Raw genomic sequence first — 14,081 nt, 5'->3', positions numbered from 1 at the left:
AACCCCTTTGCCTAAGGGAAAGGGAAATAGAGTTACCGAGACTGCCGAGGCACAACATTTAAGCAGTCAAGCTCCTCCAAAGAGTCCGGGCTGTGTTTAAAGGAAATTTTAAGTCCTCAGCCTTCAAAACTGACCGTTTCAAACGCAAAGGCATCGCGCGGGCTGGCGAGAGGAGAATAGCCTTGGCGTTGTCAGCGGGAAGGCATTTTCCTCCGCAGCCGCTCACCCTGCAGCAGACCGGCACGAAGGTAGGAAGGAGCCCAGCGTTCACGTAAGCCTGAGGACGGGGCTTTCTGCGAGCTCCCGCTGCTCGCCGTTCCCTCGCCGCGCTGCCGATCGAGCGCAAGCCCTTCCCAGCGCTCGCTGCGGGCTGGGAGAGACTGGCGATACGTCGGCTAATCAACGCTTCGCATTAATTCTGGCGTTTTGAGGACTCCACTGCGGGCAAACCCATACGCAGAGGAGGGGAGAGAAGTTTTAAGCGGTTCTGCTGTCGTTAACATTCACGGCTCTGGCTTCAAGCAGCGCCCGCCTCAGCCAGGCACTGCCAGGAGGGAACGTGTACTCCTGCCTGCCTTTGTGCCCAGGGGGGATCCGTGAGGAGTAATTGAAATGCAGGGCCGCGAAGCACTGCTGTAATGGTCTGATTTGAGTTTGGTTTTTTGTGGGTTTTTTCCTCCCCTTTCCCTTCATTCTTGGAGCAGGGGGAGTATGTTTGCTGTGGATTCTTTTTGTTTTATCAGAGAATGAGATGCTGGCTGAAAATTGAAGAAATGGCCCTAGAAGAATTGATGCAAAGATTAAATGCGGTTTCCCAGTGCGCTGGTAGGAGGAGCTGCTGGTCTTAAATAATGTGTTGTGTGGATGCTGTTAGTGATTTTGTAGGATTTACAGAAAAGCCTGGTAATCTGACTAGCATTATTTATGCATGCTCGAATTAATAGGAAAAAAAACGTTAAGAGCTTTTGTCACCAGGTTAAACTTTTGTTTATATTAACACTAATTAACATTTTTAGTGCTTAGATATTCATGAGGCTAGCTTTAGAAGGTCCTCTTGAATAGTTTTGGGTAGCTGCTAGCCCAGTCAAATACTCTAAATGGGTCTTGATTCCTTTATCTCTGACTTAGCTGTAGCTAAAAAGTGGGGGGAATTACAGATTTGTCTAGCAGAACGGGGCTCAGGAAGCAGTGAACAGCCCGGCTAACTGTAAGGCACTGCAGCTAGAATTTTGGGTGGGTCTTGCACTTCCATGAGAATGAAGAGTTGAATGTATTAATCGTGGTAAATTTAGTTTTATGACTGTATGGATTAAAAATTGCAGCGGATCTCCGAAAATGGGTTTTAGCATTGTAGAAAGGTTGTTGTGATTTCTGATTTTCTCATTTTCTTGAAAATGTGAATGTTTATGTGTTCAAAACTAGAACTAAACAGCATTGTACAGTAAGGTGATCTGTGAGTAGATCTAGGAGTGGATCTGGCTGTTGCTTATGCAGAGATGTAAACATATTTCAGAATAAAAAGTTACCTGGAAAGAGATGTGGTTTTTGCATCCTTTGAAACTACTTCTTTTGCCCTTTATTCTTAGTCTGTTGACAGATGTCAGAAGTCTTGCATCTTGTCATTTGAGGCAAACCATTGGTTTGCTGATACAGAATATTTAAGGTATTATTCATTGCAGTATCAAAACTTGAATTTTTTCTTCCCATTTCCCTGCTCCTCTGTTTCCTAAGGGTGACTTTTTCAGCTTTTTCAATTTCCGTGTGTTACAAGGAGATAAGTAGCAAGATGGCTGATGCTGTACCGATGAACAGATAGATTACATGACAAATGTGGAATAGACAGATTAGCTGTATCAGTTTTCCTGGTAGGGGAAGTAGGTATTTTACCTTCTGAATAACGTTTTTTTGGGGGAAAAGCAAGACTTAATCTGATGAGAACAAGCATTAAATACAATTAAAGGTCACCATACATACTATTTTCTCCTTCCTTGTCTTTCCTATGCACTTTTCCCCTGATTATCTTCCTATTTTCAAAACATGTCTTTATTAAATGCTTGGATATTCATTTTATTGCCTGTTTTGATTTTCTGAATGTTTAAATAAGAAGAAAGTCAGCCTAATATTTGCTAGGGCATACTGTCTTTTGCAGTTCATTTTAATAATTTGTACATTATTTTTTCCACTCCCTTGAAATCGTTGCTGTAGTTTTTCTGAGGCAAGATAAATTTTAATAATGTATGCTAGAATTGGTTGGGAACATGGGAGCCTTTTCTTTTTCTTCCTGAATTGAAGAGGAAGGAGCCTCCAGACTGGCAGCAGGCTGGCTGGTTTGCCTGTGACATCGCCTGTCTCTCAGCTGTGCAGATGTAGGTACACTGTGACCTTCATGTAAGCCACCAGTGGCTCCAAGTGCTCTTTTCACACTTGCTGGCAGGCTCTGATTGTGTGCTGATATTTAGCTTGTTAAACTTGCATGTTTAAAAAAAAAAAAAAGCAGCTGTTACTTTACTGCCAATGTCATGTTCATGGGGTTTAGCTGGTCCGTCTCCTCCCCCTCCACTTTCTCTTTCTGCCTGTCTGTAATCTCTGTGTGGGTATGCCCAAGCCAAAGGCAGCCTCTTTTCTACAGCCAGTGATTGTATTTATAGGTAACTGTTTCAGTTTTCCTTTTTCTCCATTCCCCCCCATTTGTTACTTTCAGGTTGCTCAGACCATTTCACTGTTGCTGTCTCCCATTCTTGCACTACACTCTGTCCTTGAGTCAAATTATCTACTGTCTGGCTTCACAGCTGTCTTTCTGTTGACTCAGAAACCTTTTGTAAGCAGAGATTTCCTTAACAGCCCTAGATCCCGTGCAGGATTTTTCCAAGCCCATTTTTCAATAGCTCCCTGCTCAGGAGTAATTGAAATGCAAAGGTTCCCCAGGCTGCCCCGTAGTGCAGCTATTCACCTTCAGGCATCAAGGGATTCTCTCCTTTGTAGGACCCGAGAAAAAAGACTATTCCTCTTCCTTCACTTGTTCTTCTGAAAGATACAGTAAGCAGGCTGAGATTCGTCCCAGGTAGTTTTAAGCATCTAAGCTGGAAGATGAATTCACCTAAAATCCATGTGCGTGGAAAGGAGAGAAGGGGGCACATTCAGAAAGGAAGTTCTTCCACCTTCTGAGGTGCACCCATCCTTCCCTTGGTTGGGAGAAGCCTGGAGTAGCTCCGCTCCTAACCTAGCATCTCCCCAATGCCTCAGGTTAGGTAGGGTAAATCTGAGTTGCAGCCCATAATCTTTTGCTGTTTTACCACAACAGCCTTTCCGCCTCTGGCTGCTCTCCTGCTAGCAAGTCCCCTGTGTCTGGTGCTGATGCAGCCTTTCTGGGCTACTCATCCCATACGGCCACACCAGCACTTTCCTCAGTGGTCCTTCGGCTCCCTCTGTTCTGACTAAATTTGGATTTACTCACACTCCCAGCCCCCATAGTAAATTACTGACCTTTCCTTACTCCCTCATGAATGTGTGATCCTCTCACAGGATCCCTCGAGTGCCTTTCTCTGCTGCATTTTACAAATCTGGACAGCTTTCTCTAGCAAAGCTTTGATTATTTCTCATCTTGCTCACCTTCACTTTATCCTCCAACACCTTGCAGATTATCTTCTTCTGCTTCTGGTTCTATTTAGCTATTAAGGTCATAAAGATCATGCTCTTTAGTTTAACAGTATCATCCTCTTCATATTCCTTCTCTGACTCCTGCTCCACAGTTCAAAATTAACTTGTACCTTGCCCTCTTCAAACAGCGAGTGAGGGTGCTCCCATGACATCTTCCTCTGTTTACCCCCACATACGCTCCACAGTCCTCCCGGTTATGTCCCTTCTATCAAACGGCCTCCTGGACGTGGATGACCAGACTATTGCTTTCCCTGTGTTCGTATAAATCCCTAAAAAAAGGCAGAAGTGATTTAAGAAATTCTCTATTGCTACCTAAGGTTGTGGGTTTTTTTCCCATTAGATTTGTGGATTTTTTTTCAGGAAAATGGTGAAATGAGTATTGACACTAAAAAAAGGTAAAGTCCTGGTTTTGTTCATGTTTATTTTTTTGATGGATAATTGCATCATTTCTGTTCATTTGGCCATAGTTTTTACTTTTCTTCCTCTCTTTCAGTTCTGTTGCTGTGTTAAATTAGACCCTCTTCCACAAATTGCTGTTTGTGTGCAGAGCTTCCCCTCCCTGTGGAACAGTATCTCAGAGGTTGAAGCCCAAGGTTATAAATAGTTCTGGTCTGGAACCTCAAACTTTGTGCACATTACTGTCTGCCGTAGGTTTTCTGCTTAGGACTCCGTTTGCTCTGACTGATACAGAAACAGCGTTAAGGCACCAGCTCTTTCTGTCAGTCACCACTCGCATTTGCATCGGCACTGAGCTTGGAAGCCTTGCAGTGATGGTGTTGTCTAATTCATGCAAACAGGCAATACGAATCTGGCATTCTTACCCTTAAGCCTGTAGTAGCCCTGCTAATGGTTTCTTTCCACCTTGGAAAGGTGCCACTAGTACAGCTACCATCTGTTTCCTCTCCTCAAACAAAATTTCAGCACTCTGCAAAAAGAAGAAACACCTGCAAATCAAAGATGATAAACATGTATGTAGTTCCTCAGTAAATACATATGCAGTGCTAGTATTTTAAGTACAGGTAGCACCCCTTAGCCATTTCAGCTTCAGTCACTTTTCAGTAGCCCCAGATTTTCTGTCATATTCACAATTTGGGTCAAAACTTTACACTTTGTTTCTCTGGCTTTGTCTTCTTGACAGGCAGGCTTTTGAAGTTTGGAAGGGGGGCTCACCTGTCTTGACAAATTAGGAACAGATGTAGGAAGAATGGACTCATACCACCTCCAAGTGCCCGACATCACTGGAAAGAGTTGGCTTACTGCAAGGAGCAATGGGGACACCCTCAGGCACACTGAAGGGACATTATAAAGTTGTGGGTAGCTGGAAAGACCTGTTCTGTGTTCCTCCCCATTCCTAGTCTTTTGTGAGCTTGCCTGCTCTTTCTTACCCTTGTAACATCTGTCCTCGGTTCATTTGATTTTCCAGTTTGGGAACCAAAAAAAAATCTTTCTGCATGTGGCAGAGTACTCTGTGTGCACATGTTAATTTGGCAGGCAGGCAGGTCTGAGCGTGAAGGGCATTAAATTACTACTTGGCATTTTTGTCAGCTTTCTATGTAGCTGGTAGAGTTGAAGAGATCCAGTGGAGAGCTCTGAAATCTGCAGGTTGGTTGCACATCTGCTGTGCCCAGGTGGCATTTAATGGTAGCAGGGGATGCTTCTGCCTGGTATTAGCTTGCTGGCCTTTCATTGCAGCTTCCCTGTCCCCATGTTGAGCTTAACCATGAAAGATGCCTCTGATTTCCCAGGCCAGAGGGTATAGAGCAGGCATGATCTTCCTGTCATGAGGTTTAAAATGTCAAGAATAAGGGTGGGAGCTGCAGTTGAACAAACACAATTAAGCAGTTAGGAGTGGATTGGTCATGTTTTCTATGAGCATGCACTGTTATGGCTTCTGCATGCACTTGTTATGGCCTAAATCAAAATCTTTATTTTACTACTGAAACAGCTGGATCTAGTGAAACTGGTGGGAGTAAGGTGGAGAGTTGGCAGCAATCTTGTCTTCATTAGAGAGAGCTGCCTTTTTGGTAATCTGAGGAAAAAATATTTTGATCAACATTAAGGTTGATTACATTTTATTTTTAACCAAACTATTGTTGCTTAAAAATTGCATCCCAAAATATTTCAGCTCAGTAGGGTTTCTTTTTTTACATACAATGAAAAAATAAAAAAAGAAAAAGCCCACTTGACTTTATATCCATGTGCACTTCTTATATCCATGTGACCTCTCGTATCACATCATCTGCCCCGGTCTTTCACTGATTTTAATGGCAGTTGCTGAACTACAGTAGGAAAACTGCAATCTGTGAGGCTATCTTTCAACAGACAACAGGAGATTGGGGCAAAATAGGCATTCAACAGTGAACAATGCACATTTAGAGTGGCTTTTCAGAGGATGGCAGGATTCATAATTGTCAGTCTCTCATTCAGTCTGTGGGGTTTGGGTATATATACTTAAAGATTGCAGAACCAGGAAATCCCTGCCCAGACTTAGGTACTTAATGATATGAAATAAATAAAAAAAAAATCAACAAACCTGTTACTTTGATGCATTTTTATTATCATAGTGACTCAGAATACTTTCTTGGCAAGAGTGCCTGGCACAGCTGCCTGCCACGCTTACAACCGCAGAGAGCCAAGCTGCTGGATTACCTTGTGCATATCAAATAACAGGGAGCTTCTGCACAAGAGGAACAGCACGGCGCAGGGATGGGGGTGTAATATGTAACAGGCTGCATTGCCTTCAAGGTGTTTGCTCTAAGCTGACCTGTGGGGTCACTCATTTTTTCCTTTAACAAAGCAGATCAAGTGAGCTACTCGTGGTTTTGTTGTTTATGAGTCAGCCCAACAACTTCTTAAGGTTTTCAGTATCTGAAACAGTGCATTCCAGCTGGAAGTTTGAGCCTGCTGTTTTACAATATCTGGTAAAGCCACTTTAATTCATAGTTTCTTTTGTCTTATCCTATTAAATATCAGCCAGATATGCTTTTATTTCAGTCAGACAGAGCATGATCTTGGGTACTTTTGTGTGGATTAATCACTTGTAGGTCTCGAGGGAAGCCTGCAATACTATGCTAGCTATTTTGACCACACTCTAAATTCTCCAGTTATCCCCATGGCTGCATAGCTCAAACATGAGCCACGTGGCTCACCACACATAGGAATGCAGGCATTGTGTTTAAGGCAAACTGCCAGGTAGTCCTGGTAGTCCAGCCTTTAACATTGCCTTTAGCAGCACTGTGGGTGCAGCCAGCTCCAGCCTTGTGGAAGAGTCAGCATAAGCACGCCGTCCTGGGCATAGGCAGAGACAGGATCATCATCTCGGAGGTTGACTTACTGCACAGTCTGGGCAGTTTCAGACAATAGATCCCCTCACTTACAGCAATCTTGGATATTAGTTATATCCTTAATCTGTCTCTGCTGGTCTTTTTGTGGCTTTTAAGTTCCTGTAGTAATGCTTTGAGCTTCTTGATGACCGACAGGAAATACTATTCGAGTTGTGGTGTACCAGGGGTGTGGAGCTGACTGTTGGGCTTCCCACATGGTTCCCTGGAGCAGCAAGGAGTCGGGCACAATGAATCCTGTGCTATGATGGAGAGGTGTCAAATTTGGTCACACAAAAGGTGGAACTGGCTGCGAGAAAGCTGAAATGGAGAAGCCTTGTGATACCCATCCCCAACCGTTGCTATCTTCATGTGAAAGCTGATTGTGTTTGAGCTTGGGAGGAGCCAGTGTGACGGGACCGTCTGCAGTTAAATCCCTTTGAGGACACAGGGGAAGGCAGCTTCTTAGCAGAACGTGGTGCTCAAATTGTGGTAAGCTGATAAAGCACAGTGCAGCATGGTACTGCCTGTTTTTGAGGACGTAGGTATGTAATGCTGTTTGGCAGCAATCTGACTTCTTAAAATTGATAACCTGAACAAATAGGGGTTTGGCGAGTTGAGAACCGCACTGCGGTGTGGTAGGTAGGCTCTTGTTTTCCACCTGTGCTGTTACTTTAGGGGCGTAAGCACCGTCCCCCTTCATGTGCTTGAGGCATTTGCTAAGTGCCAGTCTTACTAAAAGTCTTTCTGTCTTCATCACTTCATGTAGCAGGCAGAAAATTTGCACCAAGAGGTGACTGTTCTAGTTCTTCTATAATGTCAACTCTTGTTGAGCCAGAAATGTATCTTGCTTTTCTTTCAACTCCTGCCTGTAGCCTGATGAATTTAAAGGGAAGGTGGCTTTGCATATGAAGCAACAGGATAACTGATATAAACAGAAAATAATGAGAATACACATAGCTGATTTTAAAAATGACTCTTCAGGCTACATCCTTTGTTATTAAAAGCATCAAACAATATATTACAGCCTTTCTGTAAATAATTCTGTGTCTGGCTTCTGGGCTGGGCAAAGTGCTTTACTTTGGTCAATAGTTTGTCCTGGGCTGCTGGTTGTCGCTCCATGTTGCCCTGTGTTACTTACCCAGTTGGATGAGGTTACCTCATGTCACATGCCTGTGTTTTAACAGCGGCTTTGCAAACCCAGCCTTGCATCAGCTTTTGGCCCATGCAGTACACTAAATGAACTGGCATGTTGCATGACTCATTTGTTTCCTCTTTCTGTGTTTACCTTGCATGTGTTACTACAGTCATGGCACCTCCCGAAGCAACTGCCACTGAAAGGCCCTGCCAAACTGTAATGTTCCCTACGGCTCTGTATCCTGCTGCCCCTGAGTATCTGTAATTGAATTGATTATTCCCTATTTCCATTATGTCAGCATTTTCAATTTTCAGATTTATTGCAGTGAAGAATGGAGAAACTCATTTGGTGTTCATGTGGTGAGATGAAAACTAAGAGTGGGTTTGTCCAACTCCCTGCCTGCCTCTGAGAAATGCCTGAACTCTCAGGCAGGCGCCTGCTGTGCGGCAAGGCAAGACTTACCCATCTTGTCCCCTCTCGCTGCCATATACCACGCACCTCTCTCTCCAAACACGGCGTAATTCGTTCTGCCGGGTTTTGTTTTCAGCTTCCAGCCGAGTCTGTAACTTGGCTGTTATTACCCAATGGATTTAACAAACGCAGCTTGATGCTTTCTTTACTTAGCATTTCACTTTTTTGACACATTTTACTCAGATGTCCAGCATATTTGTAATGGCCAAGTACGTTTATATAAAATGGTCTATTCCTGTAAAAATACTTCAGAGAAAAAACAAGCTCCCACACAAACATTCAGTGAAACAAAGTAGAGAAAAAAGCATGTTTGTGTTTGAGAGAGGGATTTTCCTTACTTTGGGGACTGTTGACCGTGGAAGAAGAGAAGAAAGATGGGATAGGGAAGCAAACCAGGTGTGTATGTGTGTGTGTTTCTGCAGCTTGGATAAGAATAGTAAGCTGGCAGAAATGAAGTAGTATAAAAAGATTTTCTGGCTGTTTTGCTCATAGACAGTCATTTAGTAGGACATGAAGCTGGGGCCCCCATAATACAGTCTCTGAAACACAATAGCTTTATGTTTAATAGTTATGATGGAATATGACCTACATACACAGAATCACAAGAGTGGTGAAAATTCATCATCATTACGTAATTCATGCTTGAGTAGATGCCGGGCTCTAATTATGAGACAGCTCCAGTCTGCTCAGGACCCAGATATTTACTGCGATCCTGGCACAGCTGGTTTTGTCGAGGACAGCCAGAGTAAAAAATTCCCTTTCTGGGTTCTGTGCAAAGGCAGCTGAGGCTGCAAGTGACCTGTGGGATGTACTTTGGAGTTCTGCTACTAGAGATTTGAAGGTAAAGAGAAGCAAAGAGCATCTGAGTGCATTGGAGAGAGCAAGAGGAAGCCATTGAAGTTGTTGATGGTGTCCGACGTGGTATCAGCAGCTTACAGAAAAAAAATGGTCATTTCCACATCAGACAAATCACTTGTGAAGTAATTTATGAAGTAAAGGTAAGAAAAAAATACAAAACAACACATAGCATTCTCAGCTTTCTAATTGTATACTTTCTTAATTTCCTTCTGCTGAGTCTCTTCAGTGTTTCTTACCCCCAGCTCATGCTTTACTTGCCTTTCAAGGACATTGATATCTGCTTCTAACTTCAGTGCCATCGTTGCTTCACAGTCGGTCCCTTTGAAAAGAGTATACCTGAATTGCTTTGAGAGCGCACAGCCTGGAGCGGGAGCTGGATATTAATAGAAACAGCTTCTCTCTGTTGTATGAAGACAGAAGATGAATTATTTCAGTGTGGCAGGTAGAGATGATTTTCAAAGCAATTGTTTACATTTTTGAAGATCTAACAGGGAATTAAAAAGGTGTGGTAAAAGCTGGATGGCACAGAGGGCTGCCATACATTTTGTATCAGGAGAGTGAAGGTATGCATTATATAATATGTTGTTAATTTTGCACAGTGTGTTTAGCAGTTATCTAAGTTAAAGTAGTACTAACATTCCCATCCAGCCTTCAGAAAATCGGGAATAAACTTTTCTCCACCCTACCACTTGCTTTTTAAAACATGGAAACAGAACAATTACTCTGGGTTTTATTTGACAATATTTTTTAACACCCTGTCACCCCCCGCAATGGTTCTTTTAGGGTAATGGTCCAGGACTGAAGTCAGTAAAGACTCTGCCTGACATGTATATGATGCTGCAGGGAACCCATATTGGAGCTGGTAAGAACAGGCAGGATTTAAATTTTTATCCCCTAGGGAGGGTGAGAGTTTAGAGAGATCCAAGAGTAGTCTGAAGGGAAATACAGGTATTTGAGACAGTCCCGATGTGTGGCTGCCAAGGCAGGAAGGGATCTGGGTGTTACCATTTGGCACTTGCATCGCAGAGAAGCCCCTCCTGTTCCCCCACATTCCCTCAGGATTTCCTCTCCCATCCTTTCCCATCAAGTAGCTCCTGATGTTTTGCACGTGGACACTGCCTGAGCTGCAGCGTTGCTGGTGGCTCTCTGGTGTGCGTCCTGCCTGAGAAGGGAAGCAGGAGCAGGCGGTGGTATGGGAGAGAGGAGCCTTCCCGCTCAATGTCACCACCACCCTGGACCAGCAGCCTTGCTGGTTTGACAACTTGTCTGTGAGTTTCCGTGACATGTGAGACATGTGATACGTGACTGGTATAGTGAGTTAGCCCTTTGACACTAAATAGGAGCAAATGCAGTATGTAGTATTCAGGTTTAAAGATACACGTAGAAGAAAAGGACGCGAGACAAGGTGTACACCTACTTTCCGCTCTTTCCTAACCCTTCTCCCTGCTTCCTGCTGTGGGGTAGTCATATGGGGGCTATTTTTGTTCATGTAGCCTTTGTGAGGCCTCACAACCTCGCCATGTGCACACCACTGTCCTCTGCAAGGAGCTTGGGCCACGCTGGGTGCTGTGCCCGGGGTTTGCAGAACCTAACCCCCTGCAGATCCTGTCCTACTGCCTGTCTGGGTCTGCGTGGGCCACCCTGGGCCCTTCATCCCATTGAGCTCAGAGTACTCCACAGGCAGCTGCACTGGCTGCAATTTACTGGAGTTGTGAAGTATTTAGGAAGAAGTTATTAAAAGTATCAGATTTAATTTTATAGTGTCATTAATACTGGAGATCTCAGGCTTTGAAAATGACCATTGCATTCACAAAATACTTAGGAGGGGAAAAAGCTTAGTTTGAACTATTTATGCCTTCAGAAAGGAATTTTTTGAGGGTCAAAGCATGATTTTTAAAGTGTGTTGCTAATAACGCATTAGGCAATGAATTAGTAAGTTATTAAGCTATGAATAAATGAAACAGTGTTTGTTTTAAAGGCCGGTCATCTGCTCTGCTCTATTTTTGTTACTGGCTAAGGCACTGCACAGCCTGCCAAGCCCTTTGCAGATGAGCTATACTGCACTCGACAGCTCCCTGCCTCAAGTAGCTTGTTACCTATATTTGACACAGCAAAAAAGGAAGCGTCAGACAAGCATGGTGGAATTGACGAGAGAGGAACATTCCCGGCAAGAAATAAGGTCAAGCGCATCACCGCACAGTAGCATCAGTGGGCTCCAAACAGTTTTTCTAGCTGCACCTCCTCTTATTTATGGGAGAATAAGGAGAGGGTGCCCTACCGTATCTCTTGGCAGGTCTGGTCCTGTGCTTGCGGAGGTGGAAGTCCTGTTGTGGTTCCTCATCCTCAGTCACTCGTCTTTCCTTTCTTAGGGATGGGGTGGGACGAGAGGGAGCAGGGCAAGGGAGGGTTTTGCACTTGCACATCTCTCTGGATAAAGTCAGGGCATGGCTGGGGTGAGAGCCCCAGGAAATGGCAATCACCCTCACTTTGTCTCATCTGGAGGTATGTGTGGCGTCGGTTTGATGGTGGCTGTAGGTAAACCTGGATATCTGGGGCTGTTACCTGGTCTTGTTCTTCACCTCAGTTGCTTCTGTCAGTAAGCAGCTGAAGTTATGTTATGAACAGTAAGATATGAAATAGCATTTTTGCTCTGATCTTTTAGTTTTCATCTTTGTAACTTTTTTTTTTTGAGAAATTGATTGGAAATTGCATAAAATACCACATTTCACAATGCTTAATGCAGAATTGTGGTTTTGTAAAGCCAACACTTGGTTAGCTTGTTGGGCTCTGACAGGTGTTAGATGGTTAGTCAACAAAACTGCAGTTTACCCAAACAAAAGTTTCTAATGTCAAGCAGTAGTTTGACTGCTAGTAATAAACCACATTATTGCCACCTAATACATTAGGGCAGTTTAACAAAAAACAAACCCCAACAACAACAATTTTTAATAAAGTTTTTTAATTTTTGAAACTTTTTGAAAACAGTTGATCCCAAACCACTTTGCAAGCACATCTTCTGCCCTAGGTTTGCCCTCAGTATGTGGGTTAAAATGTTTTCCTTATTAGAGCTTTAGCCACATTTGTAATGAGAAGGCAGTTTTCTGCTAAAGCTATAGGCAAAAAGGAAGAAAGCAAATTTCAGTGAATTTTTTTTTTCAAACTGGAATTGATTGTAATATATTTTATTACTAAAAGCAAAATTTCAACTGACTGCTGAGTAACGTTCATTGGAAAAAACCTTTTTTTTTGGCCAAAAGTAATTTGGTGTAGCAAAAAATTTTCTGCTAAAAAATATAAATTGCTGGAAATTTATGATTAGCAGTATTTAGCAAAAGGGCATTGTTGAAGCAGAGGAGACTTTAATATTCTTGTGAATGCAAATATAATGTGTATTTTATTTCTAGATGCCATATGCAGAATCATGTAAGCCTGTGAAAAAAGATTATCTTTTACTGCAAAAATCATGTAAAGTATGTCTGAATAGACAAATTATTATCTAAAATTGTTCTTTCTTTCACTTCTAAACACAGGTTAGAGACATTAGACTTTGCTGGAAAAAGAAAGAAATAATGATTTTTCTGAAGGCAGCTGACAGTATAATAAGTTATGTAAAGAACCTGATTTTCTGTTTTATAAAACTGTGTCACAGGATGATGCATGACTGAAAAGCAAAATATAACTTACTTGAGGAAGTAATGGAGCTGCTTGCATTCTGGAATAATTACCCACACTGTCCAATTCAAAAGTTGTTCAGTTTGGGAAGATTATCCGTGTGAAGAGTCAGCTTCATTTTGTAGTCAGAGACTATGTATCCTTTTCATCCCGTTCTCATGTAATTTGCACTTGCTTTATCTGGCTATCAATTGCCTCGGGCAAGAACAATTAATCACTTAAATTCAACTTTATACTTAAAAAAATCATGTCAGAATTGGATATACTTTTTTATGAGTGCAAGTGTAGTATCACACTGTACTTGATTATGAATACTGGAAAATTGGAAAATGATGGCCTCATCTGGCTTTATGCAGATGAAATTTGCTCTTTTGGAAGTCTTGGCCTTATGACCTGTTTCCATTTATTGATAAATACCTTCCCAGCCTACCTGTAGATAATATGACAAAGGTATGGAAGGAGCTCTGTGCCAAAAGCACTAGTAAATACTCTGGCTGGTTGCAATATAGAGAAAAGATGCTTCCATCAGCACATCATTTCTCTTAGCCCTGCTTCCATTTAATTGAGGAATTCAGATACCTAGATAGAGAAAATTATTTTGTATGGCCTTTTACTAGAGGCTGAGTGGAGAGGGACAGTGTCCTCTGAACACCCACCAGTGCAGAATCCAACTCCTCTGAGCTGCATCTGGAAGGGTCTTCACTGTCTCCATCCTGGGAGCCATCCATGGATATTAATCACCCTTGGCTAAAGTTACAATGCATTTTTAAACCACATGCCATCTGGTGAAACATTGAAGAAAGAGTTGGTCCTACTTTTTTTTCTCTCCCTTGCCTTTGGCTTCCCATGGTTTCTCTTGCGTCAGGCAAGAGATGAGAAATAGGAACCTAGGAATTGTTTTAACCATTGAACTCTTTCAGTTTGTTGATTCAACAGAAAACTGCTTTTTTATGGAGGGGAGAGAA

General features: G+C 42.7%; 1 protein-coding gene across 10 annotated transcripts in view; it reads left to right on the top strand.

Annotated features, from left to right (window-relative positions):
• Positions 1–14,081, top strand: part of MCF2L (MCF.2 cell line derived transforming sequence like) — a 164,624-nt gene that overhangs the window by 33,759 nt on the left and 116,784 nt on the right. Inside the window, exon 1 of one of the 10 annotated variants that reach the window (XM_054830684.1) lies at positions 237–825. The exons of the other annotated variants lie outside the window; for them this stretch is intronic. Within the exon in view, the coding sequence (XP_054686659.1) occupies positions 747–825 (79 nt within the window). The 5' untranslated portion in view covers positions 237–746. Of the gene's footprint in view, positions 1–236; positions 826–14,081 lie in introns of those variants that run through there. 10 annotated transcript variants of the gene reach the window in all.

Source organism: Grus americana, chromosome 1, assembly GCF_028858705.1.
Source record: "Grus americana isolate bGruAme1 chromosome 1, bGruAme1.mat, whole genome shotgun sequence".
NCBI classification, from domain to species: domain Eukaryota; kingdom Metazoa; phylum Chordata; class Aves; order Gruiformes; family Gruidae; genus Grus; species Grus americana.
Note: the sequence above shows the minus strand (reverse complement) of the source record. Positions and strands in the feature narration are given on the sequence as shown.